The 20,454-nt window shown below is 41.0% G+C and overlaps 1 protein-coding gene across 1 annotated transcript in view; it reads left to right on the forward strand.

Annotated features, from left to right (window-relative positions):
- ddah1.L (dimethylarginine dimethylaminohydrolase 1 L homeolog) overlaps positions 1-20,454 on the forward strand; it is a gene marked incomplete at its 5' end in the record, with an annotated part of 92,299 nt that overhangs the window by 52,050 nt on the left and 19,795 nt on the right. The window contains 2 exon segments of the mRNA NM_001087414.1: positions 14,048-14,147; positions 18,092-18,165. Coding sequence (NP_001080883.1) covers positions 14,048-14,147; positions 18,092-18,165 — 174 coding nt within the window.

Genomic DNA, 20,454 nt, shown 5'->3' on the forward strand with positions numbered 1-20,454 from the left:
ACTATAGGGGGTTGCAGTTGTGCAAGATCAAGAAAGCAGTATGTGGGTGTGGTTTGGCCTTAGTGTAAGTGGGTATAGGTCTGGTGCGGGTCTTAAAAAACAGACTGTTCTGGTCTCTAACACAGCCTATAGGGAGAGGGTTCACAGGCTCCTATCCTTCCCTGCTGTAACTTAGGCATTTTTTTTTTTTAAAAAGAAACCATAATATAATAGATTACTTTGTATATGTGTGTCTGGGGTGGTGGGGAGCTATGAGGGAAAGGGACAATGGTGTTTAGTGGTCATGGATGTAATTTTTAAAAAATAATATATTGTATGTCTACTAAACTGGATTCATTATTAATCTTGTCTCACTTAATGAAATAGTCACTATTTGCTGGTTCTAAGATGTGGACCGTTCTAGAGTGTAAGAGTTTAAGAAAACCAAAAAAGGTACAAAAAACAACATTTAATAGGCATTTTTAAAATACCTAAATGTTCTGGACCCTGTTGAATTGAATCCGATGCAATTGGTGGGGTAAGCAGCCAATAAAGGATGCCTCTTTTTTGATAAATGAACTACTCCACTGGAGGGCAGTAACTGCAAGACTGCTAAATGCAAAAAAATATTTCAGCTTCTGGGTTGATTTGTGTGGCTTAAAATGCTGCATCAGTCAGTGAAGGATACCATTTGAATAGAAAAGTAATATTCAGCAGTTATCAATACTAGCCTTCTTATGAGAGTTAAGTACAAAAACATTATAGAATGTACCTTTTTAACATCTGTCTGCTTGTACAGTGTTTTTATTAGAGATTTGTTAAAGGAATTATAATGCATGTACACTGTTTTTATTAGCTCACAAAATATTGGTGCAGACACTCTATGGGGTTGTACATACCACTGTTGCTATCAACAAAACCAATGCAACAATCAGTTACTTATTATTAAGGTCAGCACTGGTGGCTGTGCTGGAGTTTGTCATGGTTCCATCTCTTCAAGGGCTTTGGGGCATTTGTTGGAAAGACTGGCAAAAGCAACACTGTATATTTACTGTAAGTGCTTGCACTTTATTGTGCCTGCTACTTTTACATTTAAAAATAAGTCTTTCCTGTTCCCTCTTTGAGATGTGTTACCATTTTATACAAGTGGAGTGTCTCAAAAGCAGCACTGTTTGTGAAAACGCTGGGCTGTCTGAAAGGAATTCCAGGCTAGATGGTGATTGTGATCGACTTGATCTACAAGTGGCTTTATTAGCAATTTAATGGCATATCTTGTATTCAGGAGCAATAATGGCTTTAGCTGAGATGCCTTTTCTCCTCTCTCGTTCCCATACACTTTGGAATGATTAGAATGTGACAGCTGAGCTTTCAACAAGCTTCATGAATTTTAAATACTTTTCAACTAGAAAATGGGCCACATGGCGTGTGGTCAGAAATGGACAGAGACCTGGCAGCCACAGTGGGTATTTTGGGATATTTGGTGTCTGAAAGATAATGAATTCTTGGCATCTCCAGGTGCATTCTTGGCCCACTGAGCATGTCCAGGCAGAATAGACTATGTTCCTCTGTCCAACATTTAACAATTGATCATTTTGTAATCGTAAGTAGGAAAGTATTTGGAAATTTACTTTCTCAGCATGCTTGTACAAGATTTAAATTTCATGTCATCATCTTTATCAGACAAAATCTGTCATGGCATTTCACAGCAGTCTCTTGATGCCAGCAATTTTTTTGAGCTTAATACCTGGTTTTTCTTTATCCGATTTAAATTCTCTAGATTTTTGGTTTCATAGCAAAGTTCCTTATCCCTAACTCGGTTGCTAGATGCTTTCCCTTGGCAAGCCAACAAAATTTGCTAACTAATGTCTTCCACCAATGTATGGCTACAAGTACACACCAGTGCCATAAAGCATAAATAGTTGATAAATTGAATTAAGTGCTATCTACATTAACTACAATCTCCATTAAATAAACATTTTCAGGCCAAGCTCTCAATTTCTCTGTTATAATTTACAAATACCCTGGCAGGCATTATGTATCTTTAAAGGTGAGAGTTTGACATTGTTGTCCTATGCTTTATCACAAATAAACAATCCAGTCATCACAAGTACATACTCCTCTAACTGTAGTAGTAACATTTCAATAGCACACAGTGTTTGCAGTAGGGATGCACCGAATCCAGGATTCGGTTCGGGATTTGGCCTTTTTCAGCAGGATTCAGATTCGGCCAAATCCTTCTGCCCGGCCGAACCGAATCTGAATCCTAATTTGCATATGCAAATTAAGGGTGGGAGGAAAATTGCATGACTTTTTCTCACAAAATAAGGAAGTAAAAAATGTTTTCCCCTTCCCACCCCTAATTTGCATAAGCAAATTATGGTTCGGATTTGGTTCGGTATTCAGCCGAATCTTTCACGAAGGATTCGGGGGTTCAGCTGAATCCAAAAAAGTGGATTCGGTGCATCCCTAGTTTGCAGTCTGAATTAACTATATGAATTAATGTTTGCCCTATAGTGTATCTAATACCACAAGCCTTTAAATAGGCAGGCTGTGTGCAAATCTTCTAGTTGTACTGATACATGGACTACATGGGGAAGTCAAGTTCTCAGAGGGTCCAACTTTAAGGCTGGTTGCATATACAACTGCCACAACCCCTGCAGTAATCAGAGTAATTTAATATGTCTCTGATCATCACCAATATTCCAACATAATACCAGGTTGTTTATCAATACGTTTTCTCCCATTCCTGCTCTTCCTTACATGCAGTGTTATCATAGCTAATGACTAGGAATAGAATTTCAGTGGATGTTCTGTAAAACGATTAAACATTTCCCTATTTTTGTGGATTGTGAAATATACTTTTAAGCAGCCGATTGGAAACGTGGATGGTGTAAAACGCACCATAATAAAAGGACATGTAAACCCTACATTTTCCTACCATGTATATATAAGTTGGTGACATCTCCCCCACCCAAACCACTGAGCTGAGCTCAGGAGAGGAGGTTAGGAGAAAAAATCGGACCAGACAGTGATGCTATCTCTTCATTGGCTGTTAGACTGGAGGGTGTGTTTAGTAATCTGCATTGAGAAGAACTGAGCAGCTCAGTAGCCAACAGCAAAAGTAAATTACCAAGGGAGGGGTCCGAGTGGGTTAGAGGAGGAGAAGGAATCCCAAATGATTAAGTGGAGCCGAACAATTAACCTTTTACAACCAGTGTGGCAGGTATTTAAAGATTTAAAGAGGCTGTTCATTGATAACATGTTTTTGTTGAGGGTTTACATGTCCTTTAAGATGGTGCTATTCCACAAAAATGGTTGGACAATGATGTTGTAATCTGCACCCATACATTTTATAACTGATTTGACACACACAATTGTATGACTCTAACTCAGCATATCATAATTTTTACATTGGAGGTTGATTTTGTTACGTGGACCCATACTGTCTCCTTGTATAGTTTGCAGCTCGTGCTACTTTAGCAGATATTTGGCAGAATCATTTTCAATCTTACTTGACATGTTATCAGTGCTGAATACTTGGTGCCCATATGTGATCTTCACCAGTATACTAGTTCATAGCTCAGGGTGTTAGGTGATGGTATCATTATTGGTTGTGCAGATAATGCACTCCAAACAACCTTTTCCTTGCCTCCTGCTTGATACATTCTGATAATATCTGATGTAAACTAACTAATTATTCTATCTGATAACTTGGGCTCTAGTCTGATGCAATTCCATCATATTTGCATTAGGGGTGTTTTGTATTAAACATTATTGACCAGTGCAATGATTCTGAGTTCTATTTCTGACTTAAAAGATATAGGACCTCTTTTCACTCCAACAAAGGCTTTCCTCTTTTTCTTCATACTTCTTATGGTTTAAGCTAAATGTCAGACTCACTGTTCCTTATTTTGAAGTGAGTCTCAAAATAATGTAACATAGCACAATTGTTTATTCACTGGAGCCAGCTTTTCTCAAGACCATACTGTAACGTTCACAACGGGGAACCGCTGTAACTGAGGATAGCCACTCCAAGGGGAGTGGATATGGAGGACGCCCAGGGGTGTAGCCATAGGTAATTGTAGGCAAAGACATGATGGTGATGAAGTTATAGTAGGTTTATTGCAGTCGGAACACAGAAACACAAAAGGCAGGAACAAGCAAAATGGCTGATCGAGGAATCCACATGGTGGGGGAAAAGTGGGGAACACAGGAACAAAGGTACTCACTCAGGAAACAAGGTAACAAGGTTTTCAGGAACAAGACATACAAGGTATTCAAGGTTCAGGTTCAGATTCAGATTTGCAGGTCAGGAACAAACATAATACAATCAATGACTCAGCCCTGAGCAAAGCTCAGGGCGGGGTTTATAAAGGGAAGGTGATTAGGAAATGGGAAACACATGAGGGTAAACGAGGTGGGCGGAAAACGGACTGTGAATGGCAGATAATAGAAAACAATACACACCAGAGTTCAGAATCAGCCCTGAGAGCCCCCAGTGGCTCATCAGGTAAGTGCTGCAAATAAGCAGAACAGCACTACCAGAGTTCAAGTCCTGGGCTGATCCTGACATTACCCCCCCCTTGAGGATCGACCTCCGGGCGATCCCAGGATCAAATGGTCCCCCATCCTTTTTAGTCCAAACCCTGGGGAAATGGGCCGAAGCCTCGCCAGAAACGAGAACAGGAGCTTCTTGAGGATTGAAAAACAAAACAAAGAAATTGCTGGGGTCAGGAGCCAGAACAGGAACATTGGCAGAATTAGGAGCCAAGATGTCACAGCCAGAGTCGGAAACCAGGACATGAAGACAGACAAGATCAATACAGGCACCCATTACAGGTGGCGGACCAGGAGCTTGGACACCCATCACGGGTGGCAGACCAGGAGTTTGGACACCCATCACGGGTGGCAGACCAGGAATACAGGCACCCATCACGGGTGGCGGATCAGGAGTTTGGACACCCATCACGGGTGGCGGATCAGGAGTTTGGACACCCATCACGGGTGTCGGACCAGGAGCACCCATCACAGGTGTCGGACCAGGAGCACGGGCACCCATCACAGGTGGCGGACCAAGAGCACGGGCACCCATCACAGGTGGCGGACCAAGAGCACGGGCACCCATCACAGGTGGCGGACCCAGAGCATGGGCACCCATCACAGGTGGTGGACCAGGAGCACAGGCACCCATCAGAAACAGGAAGAGGCAAGCCAGGACAGCAATACCACCACTTACAGCAATAGGCCTGATAGAGACAGGGTTAACCGCCCTACCAGGTCCAGTAGCAGGGAAAGTGGAACTATCCAGGGTAGGCAGGTCCTCAGGCCCGGAGGCCAGGGCAGGCAGGTCCTCAGGCCCGGAGGCCAGGGCAAGCAGGTCCTCAGGCCCGGAGGCCAGGGCAAGCAGGTCCTCAGGCCCGGAGGCCAGGGCAAGCAGGTCCTCAGGCCCGGAGGCCAGGGCAAGCAGGTCCTCAGGCCCGGAGGCCAGGGCAAACAGGTCCTCAGGCCAGGGCAAACAGGTCCTCAGGCCCGGAGGCCAGGGCAAACAGGTCCTCAGGCCCGGAGGCCAGGGCAAACAGGTCCTCAGGCCCGGAGGCCAGGGCAAACAGGTCCTCAGGCCCGGAGGCCAGGGCAAACAGGTCCTCAGGCCCGGAGGCCAGGGCAAACAGGTCCTCAGGCCCGGAGGCCAGGGCAAACAGGTCCTCAGGCCCGGAGGCCAGGGCAACCAGTACAGGAACTGGTTTAGGAAGAACCGGCTGAGCTGCAGGCACGGAGGCTGGAACCGGCTGGGCTGCAGGCACGGAGGCTGGAACCGGCTGGGCTGCAGGCACAGAGGCTGGAACCGGCTGGGCTGCAGGCACAGAGGCTGGAACCGGCTGGGCTGCAGGCACAGAGGCTGGAACCGGCTGGGCTGCAGGCACGGAGGCTGGAACCGGCTGGGCTGCAGGCACGGAGGCTGGAACCGGCTGGGCTGCAGGCACGGAGGCTGGAACCGGCTGGGCTGCAGGCACAGAGGCTGGAACCGGCTGGGCTGCAGGCACAGAGGCTGGAACCGGCTGGGCTGCAGGCACAGAGGCTGGAACCGGCTGGGCTGCAGGCACAGAGGCTGGAACCGGCTGGGCTGCAGGCACAGAGGCTGGAACCGGCTGGGCTGCAGGCACAGAGGCTGGAACCGGCTGGGCTGGCATGGTAACGGGCACAGGCAGCTTTCGGGGAGCCGGCACAGGCAGCTTTCGGGGAGCCGGCACAGGAGCAAGGACTGGCTGGGAAGCCGGCACAGGAGCAAGGACTGGCTGGGAAGCCGGCACAGGAGCAAGGACTGGCTGGGAAGCCGGCACAGGATAAGAAGAATTTCACCGGCACACAGGAATTGTAGTAGCAGGGCAAGCCCTTGCAATTTTATTATGCAGTAGTGCAACGTTTCGGGGTCACGCCCCTTTGTCAAGGGGCGTGACCCCGAAACGTTGCACTACTGCATAATAAAATTGCAAGGGCTTGCCCTGCTACTACAATTCCTGTGTGCCGGTGAAATTCTTCTTACCCTTGTTGTGAGGCTGCCGATTCCTCTATCACTGGGCACCAGGATAAGAACCTTTGGGAGTGTGTGGTGTGCGGCTTCTCCATATTCTATTGAAGCCGGCACAGGAGCAAGGACTGGCTGGGAAGCCGGCACAGGAGCAAGGACTGGCTGGGAAGCCGGCACAGGAGCAAGGACTGGCTGGGAAGCCGGCACAGGAGCAAGGACTGGCTGGGAAGCCGGCACAAAAGCTGGAGACTGGAGAGCCGGCACCAAAGCTGGAGACTGGAGAGCCGGCACCAAAGCTGGAGACTGGAGAGCCGGCACCAAAGCTGGAGACTGGAGAGCCGGCACCAAAGCTGGAGACTGGAGAGCCGGCACCAAAGCTGGAGACTGGAGAGACGGCACCGGAGCAGGTGACTGGAAAGCCGGCACCAAAGCAGGTGACTGGAGAGCCGGCACCGGAGCAGGTGACTGGAGAGCCGGCACCGGAGCAGGTGACTGGAGAGCCGGCACCGGAGCAGGTGACTGGAGAGCCGGCACCGGAGCAGGTGACTGGAGAGCCGGCACCGGAGCAGGTGACTGGAGAGCCGGCACCGGAGCAGGTGACTGGAGAGCCGGCACGGGAGCAGGTAACTGGAGAGGATACTGGGAAACCGTAGAAAAACTAATAAACTGGGGTTCAGGTCTGAGAGAAAAAGAGGGTGACCTGGGTTTGGCAGCTGCCACAGGAGCAGAAGGTTGTGAAGGAGACAAGGGCCCAAAAACTGGAAGTGGCCGATCCGACACAGGCCAAATAGCAGTTTGTAGTTCACCTTCATCAGAGTCTAGATCCTCCCAGTCCTCATCGAAGACTGAATCTTCCCAGTCATCATCAGAGACAAAATCCTGCCAGACATCATCAGTGAAATGGATGGCGTCTTCTGCCCTATCCTCTCCATCCCAAGGGAGTTGCAGTTTAACAACGGAGTCAGAAGGCATGGAGGGCTTTCCCAAAGGCTTCCTGTAGTTAGGCTGAGTCATTCTGTAATGTTCACAACGGGGAACCGCTGTAACTGAGGATAGTCACTCCAAGGGGAGTGGATATGGTGGACGCCCAGGGGTGTAGCCATAGGTAATTGTAGGCAAAGACATGATGGTGATGAAGTTATAGTAGGTTTATTGCAGTCGGAACACAGAAACACAAAAGGCAGGAACAAGCAAAATGGCTGATCAAGGAATCCACATGGTGGGGGAAAAGTGGGGAACACAGGAACAAAGGTACTCACTCAGGAAACAAGGTAACAAGGTTTTCAGGAACAAGACATACAAGGTATTCAAGGTTCAGGTTCAGATTCAGATTCAGATTCAGATTCAGATTCAGATTCAGATTCAGATTCAGATTCAGATTCAGATTTGCAGGTCAGGAACAAACATAATACAATCAATGACTCAGCCCTGAGCAAAGCTCAGGGCGGGGTTTATAAAAGGAAGGTGATTAGGAAATGGGAAACACATGAGGGTAAACGAGGTGGGTGGAAAACGGACTGTGAATGGCAGATAATAGAAAACAATACACACCAGAGTTCAGAATCAGCCCTGAGAGCCCCCAGTGGCTCATCAGGTAAGTGCTGCAAATAAGCAGAACAGCACTACCAGAGTTCAAGTCCCGGGCTGATCCTGACACATACAGAGGGGAACCTACCATGGTGATCAGTTTTGGGGGGAATGAACAATGGCATATATGGTATACAAATACAAAACTCACTACATAGAGAGAGAAATTACTCTGTCAACCTCTGAGTACACACAAGCAGAATTAAAATTTTAATAACACTAATGATCCTGATACCTGTGTCTATAAATGATTCTTGTATGTGGGCTATATGTTTAGCCCTGTGTGCCCTCCATTCATTCTAAACTACTCACTGCTTGGTCAAGAGGTTGGATTAAAATAAAACATTGCTTCAGATGGCCTTCTGAAAAAGAAACCTTGGTTTAATATTCCACAGTCTACCAAGGTAAAAGAACATTCAGATACCATTACACTTGGCAAAAGAGTCAAATACTTCTATTATTATCACTAAAAAAATATTCCTAACTGAAAAAAATATATTTTCCCCACACAGAATAGAAAGTGCATGATCAACCTTAATTTTATATTTCATTATATTTGACACCGATTTACTTCTGATGTGAAATGAATTGTGCCAGAAGTTGACTTTTAGGCTTTCCAGTCTTGTTGCAGTTAATTTGAACAGAATGATGATCAGGGTTGTTTCAGGATAACACAGTCTCTAAGACTTACCATGTGTATCACCTTTCTGCTCTTGAAGAATAAACAGAATAGGTCTCAAAAATACATCGGTAACTATGGTTACTGTTCACTGATTATGTGATTTTTAGGTCAGATCTTCAGTTTTATAATTACATTGAATGAGGCTGTTCATCAAATTGTATTTTTTTGCCAAATGACTAAGAGGCTGGTTACAAATATAGGTGCAATCGGCAGTTAGTTTTGAACAGACATCCGATTCGTTGTTATTGAGATTATAAAAGAAGAAAAAAATACTTTTCAGTGTTTGATGAATCCGTGAAATGATGAGAAATTGGTTGCAATGGCTAAAGCTTTCCCATCACATCTTAATCTGTGTTGGCATTGAATATGTCCTAAGCTTTCATTGTGAAAGCACTACATGGCATTTATAGAGATTTAAACCCAAGACTGGTGTCTAGAAGCCAGAGAGATGCACTCTCTGCATTGAAAGGTATGTGCTGCTCTAATGTGCTTGGCAGCCACTTTAAATATTCAGTGTTTCATTAGCAGCAGACTCGGTTTTTATGGCAAGGAGGATAGCAGGAAATTCTTAGAAGAGTCATTAACGCACATTTATTTTGTTTTTTCCCAGAAATTGAACAGCACTGGCAGATACTGCCTTCTTATATTTAGAATTAGAATGGATTGGTCAATATTACAGAACACCTGAAGTCATTTCTTCATTGTAACATCACATATTCACCTTAAACTAAAGGTTATGATGCATTTCTTAACCCAAACTATGGAGAGCATGGGATATGCATTGGCAGTATACATTTGCACATTCCCTAATATAGATATCCATTAACGGAAAACTAAAGCTGTAGCATGATAAATATATTTTATATATACAGTATACAGTCGGTCCCTAAGCTTAGGTAAGTGACAGCAGCACAGAGCATGTGCTGTGAATGAGCAGAAAAGTTGAGGAGCTACTGGGGCATGTTTGGAGACACAGATCTTTACTGATAAAGGGCTGTGGTTGCCTTGGGCTGGTACAGGGCTGGTACAGAACCCCAAAACATAATATGCAGCATTTCTAGCCTAATTCTTTTTTAAGCTTTAGTTCTTTAATATGAAAGGCACCTGAAACCAACACTAGGGGCACATTTATGAGAGCTTACTGGGAATGTAGAAGGATTCCCAGCAGTTTGGTCATTTTTTAATTTACTGAATGTCAGGAAAATTTTGCCAAGCACTAAACACTGTCTAGGCCAGTAATCCGTGACCGGTAGCTCATGAGCAACATGTTGCACTCCAACCCCTTGGATGTTGCTCTCAGGGTCCTCAAAGCAGGTGCTTATTTTTGAATTCCAAGCTTGAAAGCAAGTTTTAATTGCATAAAAAGTAAGGATAGTGCCAAGTAGAGCCTCTTGTAGGCAGCCAGTTCACATAAGGGGCTACCAAATAGCCAAGCACAGCCCTTATTTGGCACCTCAATGGACTTTTTCATGCTTGTGTTGCTCCACAACTCTTTTTACAACTCTTTTTACATGAGTATGTGTCTCACAGGTAAAAAACAGGTCCAATCATGGAATATTTTTTAGAGATGAATGGGTAAAACAAATCTTAACTTTCTTATTGGCCTTGCATTTGTCTTTTTGTGTTACTTGGTTATATATATGCATGTCTTATTAGTTGAATAACCAGACACGCTTGAGGAGTCAACCCTTAGTCACAAGAGCAATCTGTGTGCGTTTGTCTTTTTGTTGTATAGTGGGCTTAGGTTTCGAGAGGCTTTAGGACATTGTGAGTATTAGTGCTTTATGGTAAATGTAACAATTTGTGTGCAAGTATTATTTTAAAGAGGTGGTTCACTTTTAGTATGTTATAGAATGGCCAATTCTAAGCAAGATTCATTATTTATATTTTATAGATTTGTTTAATTATTTGCTTGTTTCTTCTGACTTTTCCCAGCTTTCAAATGGGGCGTCACTGATCCCATCTAAAAACAAATGCTCTGTAAGGCTACAAATTTATTGTCATTACTACTGTTTATTACTCATGTTTCTATCAGGTCCTCTCCTATTTATATTCCAGTGTCCTTTTAAAGTCAATGCATGGTTGCTAGGGTAATTTGCACCAGCAAACAGATTGTTAAAAATTACTCAGAAACCACAAATAAAATATAAAGACCAATTGCAAATTGACTCAGAATATATCACTCAAAAGTGACAAAACCCTTAAAGTAATCAGATTTTCATTAGACAAACTGCAAAATAACAGAAATGCTTTATGGTTACTGAGTGTGTCAGTTATATCTGCAATTAATTAGGCAAAGTTTTGGGTTATACAGTAAAATGCTCCTGTCCAGTTTCAGTGTTGAAATAAAGAGAAATGTCTGTGACTGTCTACTCTAATAAACTGTGAAGCAGACTGTCCTATTTGCATAATTTCCTTAGAGCAAACATTTACATTTGAAATGAAAAAATCCTTTGGTATGTGCAATTTTGGAATGAGCTCCCCAGCACAGAATCCTTCCAGGTAAAAGACGTACTGAACATTTTCTTAAAAGAAAAAAAAACAGAGACAAGGCAATGTTCTAAGGTGTATGACAAGCTTTGTGGCAAGAGTCACTTTTTTTTATATGAACAGTGCCTGCGGCTTTTATGTAGTTAAAGATCCGTGTCAGGTATTTCATTTTTGTGCTCTTTTTTTTGGTAACTAAGTAAGGTTTTCTATTCATTAAAGGTGTAAGCCTGTTAATGTGGCATGACTGCTGGGAAATATCCTCTTTTCTGGTTCCCATCAATCCTTGGCATCCCAGCCTGCTGCATATTTCTGTCAGCAGGAGCCTCACAACAGGCTTCTGCTCAACACATATGGCCTCCGAGCAGCACTTGTACCACAGGAGTGGTCTGAAGATTGGAATGAAATGGTCCCTTTAGATGCAGCAGCATTTTGGCCATCATTGCCAAGGCTTTCTACGTGCTTCACAGAAGTTGTGAGTCAAAGTCAAACTAACAACAATAACACAGATTATGTAAGAGTGTTCCTAAAGAGGAGATGACAGGACGGCTTTGCTATGCAGCCGAGTTAAGTTTGGACTAGTGGTTTTATTTTTGGTGGTAAATTAATTTAATTTGAAATAAAATACTGATGTGAACTCGGCAATGTAATATTATTGTATTTATCTGTAGTATTACTCATTTCACAGAGGCTAGGCAGGCAACAGAGGAGGAGTGGGGCTTTGGCTCTTCATGAGATTTTATATGTAGTAATTCTACAAACATTCCTAAAATAAATACTAAGGGGGTTATTTATTAAGGTTTGAGGTCGGGTTAAAAAAAAACTCAACGTTTTTGAGATTTATTATACCCCAACCCTGGAGATAGCTGGAATCCGAAAATACACCCTCTAAAACCTGTCATGTAGGAGTCAATAGCTGAGGTCCCTTGAACAATTTGAAGATGTTAACAGCCTTCATGATGTTAGAGTTATTTTCGGAGGTTTTTGTCTGAAAACTCGATCGATTCAAGGTTTTTTCGACTTGATTAATTTGATTTTTCGGGTTTGTCAACTCGAACTCGCTGAATTGAGTTTTTTCTTAAATAAGAAACCATTCGAGTTCAGTTGAGGTGTAAAAAAAAACTCTAACATTCCCCTCTGATAAATAACCATCTAAGAATCAATACAAATGTTCTATTACCCAATGTGATCATTTGTCCTTTTAGCTTTCACTGGTGACATTTTTTGTCAAAAGGAAGTGCACTCAAATTCTAGGACCTTTTAGTCCTGCTCTGGCCCCAATTAAGGCAAATCATGATCATCCTAGGTCTTAACGTCTTGCTTGGCAATACAGATTTGTTTTATATAACACATTTGCTTAAGAGGGAGATGTCAAAAGTAACACTTTATGCTGGGCTTTAAATGTGCTGGTGGCCCCAGGTCAAGAAAATATGGGCCAAACTTGCCAAATTGGTACAATTTAATTTTTATAGAAGTCAAAATAATGGCTGTAAAATAATCTCCAGTTTGCATTGCGCACTGACAATCTACTTTAATGTACTGTATATTTACAGCTGCTACATGTATATGGAGAGTAAAGGAACGTAAGGAAGGGTGAAATTTGAAAGCTCTTGGTTTATGAGCGACCCTTTTAAAAGTCTGTCACATAGGCTTTTTCCCTCTAAATGTATATTTCGCAATTGCAATGAAATGCCAGCTTTTCCCATGTATTGTTTCTTTTAGTGGTATTTCATCTTGTCATGTGTAAATGCAGAATCAATTTCTTGTATCATGTCATATCATGCAATTATTCCCACTTCTTGTGCTATATTTTATATAATATTCTTAATAGCTTATAAAGTGTACAAGGTTTACTATCTATTATGTAGCACAAAACATGTTTGAACACTAAATATGAATTCAGCTTTTGCGCCATTGTTTTACTTAAATTGGAATTCATTTCAGGCTTTTGACTGGTCAAGGGACAGCCACTAAATGCACATATAAGACATTTAAGGTTAAGCATTTCAAAATCTGGAAAAATCTGGCATGACTCGTCATACTAATTCTCAAGATAATTAAATGCATACATCCGTTACTGTGAGTAAATACTGCCATTATTACCTGTTGGATTGTTTCCTAAAGTATCAGGAAGCAATTATCTGTCAGCAGATGGGACCTACTGAAGTCATATCTAATACTCAGTCTTTGTACTTAGCCAAATGTATTCCAAAGTAATAGTACTGGGTTTAATAAAATTGCAGTGAGAAAAGTTTTCAGTCTGTAGTCCTGAAGAGAGACATCAATGACGTTTGACCCCTGTTTATCTTCCTGTTGTAACGCTAACTAAGACTAGGTAGACCAAACAGCTTGACTATTTAGAGACAGAACTAGTGCAAAACATGCATCTAGTTAGTATTTCACTAATAGTAACATTCACAGAGGACAAACTGCCATTTCTGGGAACATCGGGACAACAATTACATGTAAAAGACCCAATAAAATCCTTTATAAATTGATGGAACCACAAAAAAAACACAGTGTAAAATGTGGGAAAACTTATAATGAGGGTATATAAAATTGAGGTTTCACTGCATGGAAATTGCTGGGCTGCATAGATTGCAAACTCTCTGCACTGAAATTAAATGCAGTTTTAAATGTCATTTGGTTAATTTACATTAGGACAGAATGTCAGAAAATGCCCATGGCAGTAACCAGAAACAAATAAATGACTCCATAATTTGTATGTGGCATGTTTTTTCAAGAAAACGCTTAATTCTTACAAGCCCTTCTTGATATAATTGCAGACTGAAGCTGTGAAGAAAGCACTGCAGGATCTTCAGCTAAATGTGGTTGAAATGACAGATGAAAATGCTACATTAGATGGAGGAGATGTTTTGTTTACAGGTATCTTTCTACTAACAGTTTCACTGCACTTTAGTCACACAACTATGTAAACTGAAATGTATTGTACAAACATGTCTATCAGTAAAGATATGTCAGATTATGAGAAATATGTAATATAGCAGCTTCATGGTACAATGCCTTCATGCCTCATTGGTGTCACAAGGGCCTCTTGTTATTGAAGAAATGTTTTTTTTTTTCTGAAACCTCATTGTGTTTATTGAACAGATTGGCATTACATAATAATATTTTCTCAGGCCTTATATATATATGCCAACAAAATAACTCAGACTATTATTTCTTCATATTTAACATTCCATAACATTCCATCATACCCTTGCCAACTTTAATAAGTACCTTTTTTGAACTTATTTCAATTCCAAAAGTATATTTGATAGAGCAGTGCTCAAATAATTTTTACCACTTTTATTTGCCAGGGCCTGACAAACTTTAGACAAATGGTAAAGAGATGATTCCCACTTTGTTTTGCTTTTGTAGCAGTTATATCAGCTTAACCTGTCTGCTTTTTCCAGAAATACTGTATATTGTGGCACTTGGTCTGGCCTGTGCTGATTCTGCTGTTCATCTGTAATATATTCTATCAGCTACTCTGTTTTCTTGTTGAACATACCTGCACAAGTGCATTTCTCATATACTACTTTTTGTATGATGTAGGGAGTGATTTTCTGAGTGGATAGCATTCTTTGTGATCATATGCAGCAAATACAATCTCTGTTCTTACTGATTTTTCAATATATGAATTCCTCCTTTAAGGGGATCTATCATCACACATAAAAAGCTAAAAAGTATAATAAAAGTTTGCTTGCTAATTAAACATGAAACCCAAATTATTTTTTTTATGAAAACACACATACCCGTTATAAATGATTTTAAAAATCTGACCCGTCAATCATATATTGCCTCTATACCTCAAGCATAAAGGAGGGACAGACCATTTCTTTCATTTTCCATTCTACAATTCTTATATGTCACTGCACTTCTCACATTCCCCCTCCCCCCTCACGGTCTATAATTGCGTAGCCTGTGCTCGGCATGAGCACTAGGTCCCCCATTCTGCCAATATTTTTGGGGTAATACAAAACTTGCCTTAATAAGTGTCCACAAAATGGCGCCTACCTGCTTGCTGTGATTGTGAGTCACCAGACTGAAGGAAACAAGATTTAAATAATTTATATAGTGTAAATAAAGTTTGTTTTACTCAATTAACATGATAGAAAAGGATTTGGAATTATTTCTTAGGCTGCTAAGCAGCTAAGGGAAGGGAGCACTTTATAATTTGTAATTAAAATATAATTTTTATGGCTCAAGCTGAATATCCATGTATACTGCCATTTAATTCTTAAGCTCCCCATAGATTCTTCTTGCCGAACGACCGATTTTAGGGAAGCCTGACCAATCCTTCGAAAATTATCGTGCGGTTAGTGGGATCCGAACGATCGTACATCTTACGATTTTTCGGCCGACATCTGTCAGGAAATTGATCGGCCAGGTCAAAAAATCTTTGTCGGTCCCAGTGCAATCTATCTATGTTTGCAGGGCCAAGCAGGCAGCTCCCCTTTGTTTTCCTGGCAAATTGGTCTTTTTAGTTGATGGTAAATTCGTACGATCGTTCTGAGAAGATCGTGGTCTCACGATCAGAATCTGATCTTTTAAAAATCTCAACATCTATGGCCAGCTTTACCCTAATCCTAAATCCAAGTATGGTATTGTAGAAAGAGTTTTATAACAATTACTGTGTGCATTGAGAATTTTGTATGAAAACACCTAATTTAGTTATTCTGCTCATACAAATTTTTTGAGGAGCGACCCAAATACATTTTTGCTCATGTAGGCAAAAAGAAATTAGAAAAATATTGACAGTAGGGGCCAAATTGTATGCCGTGGATCTTGTGTTACCCTGATACCTCAAGAACAGGCCAGTGCTAATATTGTAAAATAGAAAATGTACATAAAGTGCTATTTCTGTCTTTCAGCAAACAGTAAACGTGTATTTTGCTCTGTTCCACAAGCTGTAACAAGGATTATAAAGAAGCATTCATTCCTAAGGGTTTGCATGTTAGCACAGCAATTCATACGAGGCACATATAAAAAGGGCAATTTATTCCATTGACCTGTTTTATATTCTAATATGTAATACGCTTTTTTATCAACCCAACCCATATTGTTTATATGAATCAATATTTATCCAACAGCACCTTGAACATTTCCCAAAGAGCTACTCTTTTCTTCTATTGAAAATTGTAACTGATACATCTGACTGCAGTTCTGTTCTACAACTGGAATCCATTTATAGTATTAAAGATGGGTCATTCTCACACAATACTGTTTTGTAAAGCCAGTTTCAAATTACAGTGATGCTATTTTCAAATTGCTCCTGTTCTTGAATTTTGTGACTAATTTATTTTGCTTTCTTTCAGTTAGACTTAGTTCTGTATATCCATGCTTTACTCAAAAAGGAAAATCAGTAAACAAATAGTAATTTAGTCTTGAAACTGTTTTTGAGCTAAGGAATTTCCTTCTTATTCATGTGCCTTAATTCTTATACAAATCCTGAAGGCATTGCATTCATGCAGCTAGAAAAATAAGTAACAGAAATATATGCACATAGTAAACAGCAATCATCACCATTGTCATTTATTTATATTTATTGCCATCAAGTTACATAGCAACTTACTAGTAAATTAACAAACAGGGGATATACAATATGGTAAGACACATCTTATAATCTAAAGATAAGTTCTGGGTGCAGTTACCCAACAGGGAAAATATACACCACTTATACCCCATTTAGTTGGGCTTATGTAAAAAAAGGTACATATGTATGTATTTTTACACCCCCTATCTGATTCAACAGATTGATGTAACTGTTAAGGACTATTTCTTCCTCCATTCCCCCTTAGGCTCACAGTGTAATGCACGCCCCCCCCCCCATCTTGTTCCATTGTGCACTATACCTGCACTGAATTTTTAATCTAGTTCAATATAGTCTAGCTTTCACAAACCAATACCACTGGCACCAGTGGTCCCTGTATACGCTTTAGGGGTGCAATTTTGGGCTCCTTAGCTATCCAGAAATTGCGTCTGATTCACTCTATACCCCTATATGTAATTAATGGTACAAAGTTTAGCTAGGTCCACTAACCCATAGAAACCAATAACGCGTTGACTGATGACAGATGACTGTTGCTTTTAAACAGATGAATGTTATCTATTGGATAGCTGCTATAAGTGATTAGACTAACTTTGAACCTTTTATTACATAACCCCCATAAACTTATACAGAATATACATACTGTCTCCAGGTTTAGAACTAATGATGACGTGACTGATGTTTAATGAAGAACTGAAATACTGTCCATACTTTTCATGGAAAGTTTCCCATGAACTGGGACCCTTGGTTAGAAGATATTGGGGATGATTTGTTATGGGTCTTCTAGACTTATTAATCAAACAACAACTGAAGTCAATCAGAGCCATTTACAAAAAAAGAAAGCTTGTATTTCCTCCGGGCTTCCAGTTAAACAGTTCAGATATCAAGGGATATTCATTAATGACCATTAAATTAAAATTGAAAAGCACGCTGCCAGTAACACAAGACACACTCCTCCATTCACATGGGACCAAGGGTGGGACAGTGTCCCTAAAATACACACATATTTAAAAAATTCAAGCATCAGGTTTATAGGTGATAACAATAAGCACTCGCTTCTTAATTAAAGTCAAAGCTCCAATTGCTTATTTAGTTATCCCTCATTGATGAACCCAGTTTCCCTCCCTTCCAATCGTACCCCAGCGGTTCCTGCCTGTCTACGTGGGGAACGAGTGGGAGCTAGTCACCCACCAGAACATTGCTTTAAGGCATCTACATACATAAATAATCTATATCTTTAATTTATTTATTTATTTATTTGTTCATTTTCTTCCAGGAAAGGAATTCTTTGTGGGTTTGTCGAAAAGGACCAATCAACGTGGTGCTGAAATTCTGGCAGATACCTTTAAGGTCAGCATTAAAGGGAATATATATGTATGCATGTGTAGCTGTGTTGTAATCAGTTGGGTGATTCTAAGTAAATTAGAGAACAAAAATTAGGTTACATCTAGTCCAGGTTTCAGCATGATCAACTGACACCCAGATTCCTCATAAGTCCTAATGCTTAGGATCAAAATGCACCATGCCTCTCCTATGTATATTATTAACAGGGCCGCCATTAGAAATCACGGGGCCCCGTACAACAAAATTTTTGGGGCCCCCTGGGCCCCGCCCACACTGACGACCAAGCTCCGCCCCATATCCCGCCCACATCGCAGTTAAAAGACCACACAGACATCAGCGCTAAAAAAGTAACCCCCCCCCACACAAGTTGTAAAAAGCTATTGATGGTCAGGGCCCCCTTATAAAAAAAATTGGGGCCCCAAAAAAAAAAATTAAATTTTTTTTTTTTTTTAAAAACATTGGTGGCAGGGGCCCCCTGTTAAAAAAAACTTGGGGCCCCAACAAAAAAAAATGTAAAAAAAACTAAAAAATAAACAAACATTGGTGGCAGGGGCCCCCTTCTAAGTTAAAAACAAATTGGGGCCCCAAAAAAAAATTTGAAACAAAATTAATTTTTTTTTGAAAAAAAAAAAAACATTGGCGGCAGGGGCCCCCTTATAAGTTAAAAACAAATTGGGGCCCCAAAAAAAAATTTGAAAAAAAATTAATTTTTTTTTGAAAAAAAAAAAAAACATTGGCGGCAGGGGCCCCCTTATAAGTTAAAAACAAATTGGGGCCCCAAAAAAAAAATTTGGAGAAAAAAAAATTTTTTTGAAAAAAAAAAAATGGTGGCAGGGGCCCCCTTACAAGTTAAAAACAAATTGGGGCCCCAAAAAAAATTTTAAAAAAAAATAATTTTTTTTTGAAAAAAAAAAAAAAAAACTGGTGGCAGGGGCCCCCTTACAAGTTAAAAAAATTTGGGGCCACCAAAAAGAAAAGTTTTAAAAAAAAGATTGGTGGCAGGGGCCTATAGAATATTAAAATAATACATTGGTGGCCAGGGGATTAAAAAAAAAAAAACACAAACTGGTGTTCAGTAGAATTGAACTCATGGCTTCAGTACTTCAACTTCGCCTCCTCGGGTCTTTTCACCGCTTCAGGACTTCGGCTTCGGCTGTTTTCGTGACTTCGGGTCTTTGCGCTGCTTCAGGACTTCGGCTTCGGCTGTTTTCGTGACTTCGGGTCTTTTCGGCGCTTCGTGACTTCGGGACTTCGGCTTTTTCCGTGACTTCGGGTCTTTTCGTCGCATCGGCTTCGGCTTTTCGGCACTTCCGCATTCGGCACTGAAGAGGCAAGACGTACGGCTCGGGCGCTCGTAAGGGGGGCCCGGATCTTCAAAAAAATGCAGCGCTGCCGGGCCCCCCTTCATGCCCGGGCCCGGTACGCTTGTCCCCCCTGTCCCCCCCCCCTGATGGCGGCCCTGATTATTAATGTTACATTTTCTGAATATGGCTGGCTGCCATGGAATGAAACCACAATTGGGGGTTTATTTATTAAAGGTCTAGTTGTTTTCCTGAAAATTTCAAGTTTTTAGAGGGTAGTTTCACTAAAAACTCAATTTCATTGGAATCTGAAAATTCTCCAGCTAAAACCTGTCATGTAGGTAAGTCAATGGCAGAGGTCCCTTGAACCATTTGAAGATGTTTTTTGCCTTCATGATTTTCAGGGTTTTTTATGGTGGTTTGTACTCGATGTATTTGAGGTTTTTTAGCCTATAAACTCGATAAATTTGAGGTATTCAAGTTTTTCCCCAATTGCATTCAATCAAGTTTTTTAGATTCGAGCTTTTTTTTTTGATTTGTAAATTTATTCAAGGTAGAAAAAACTTGGATTTTAATTGATGCAGTTCATCTTGCAGCATGATTAGATCACTATTTGTGAACTTCCTTTACTGGATATGTATTCAGTTATCAATTATTTGTATAATAGTAATATAGACTGTCTGGCATGCTTACTATAAAATCTCTGCCTTATAACCTCCTCTGTGGTTATCTAGCATTATTAAGAGTGATTAAATTTGTTTAGTGTATCAAGTAGGACAATATACGTGACAATGACATATTTTTAGGACCGTTATGTATTATGTATGCAGCCTGTAATAAATGTTATGATTTATGAATATGATAATTCACATAAAAAAAGCTATGGACATTATATTATTGGCCTAGTCCATGTATCTGGTGGGGTAATATAGCTCAAGCTGCATCCAGCTAAAGGTGACTCCCCCTTGTATTCCCCTTAACATTATAGAAATGT

This window comes from Xenopus laevis, chromosome 4L (assembly GCF_017654675.1).
Source record: "Xenopus laevis strain J_2021 chromosome 4L, Xenopus_laevis_v10.1, whole genome shotgun sequence".
Taxonomy (NCBI): Eukaryota; Metazoa; Chordata; class Amphibia; order Anura; family Pipidae; genus Xenopus; species Xenopus laevis.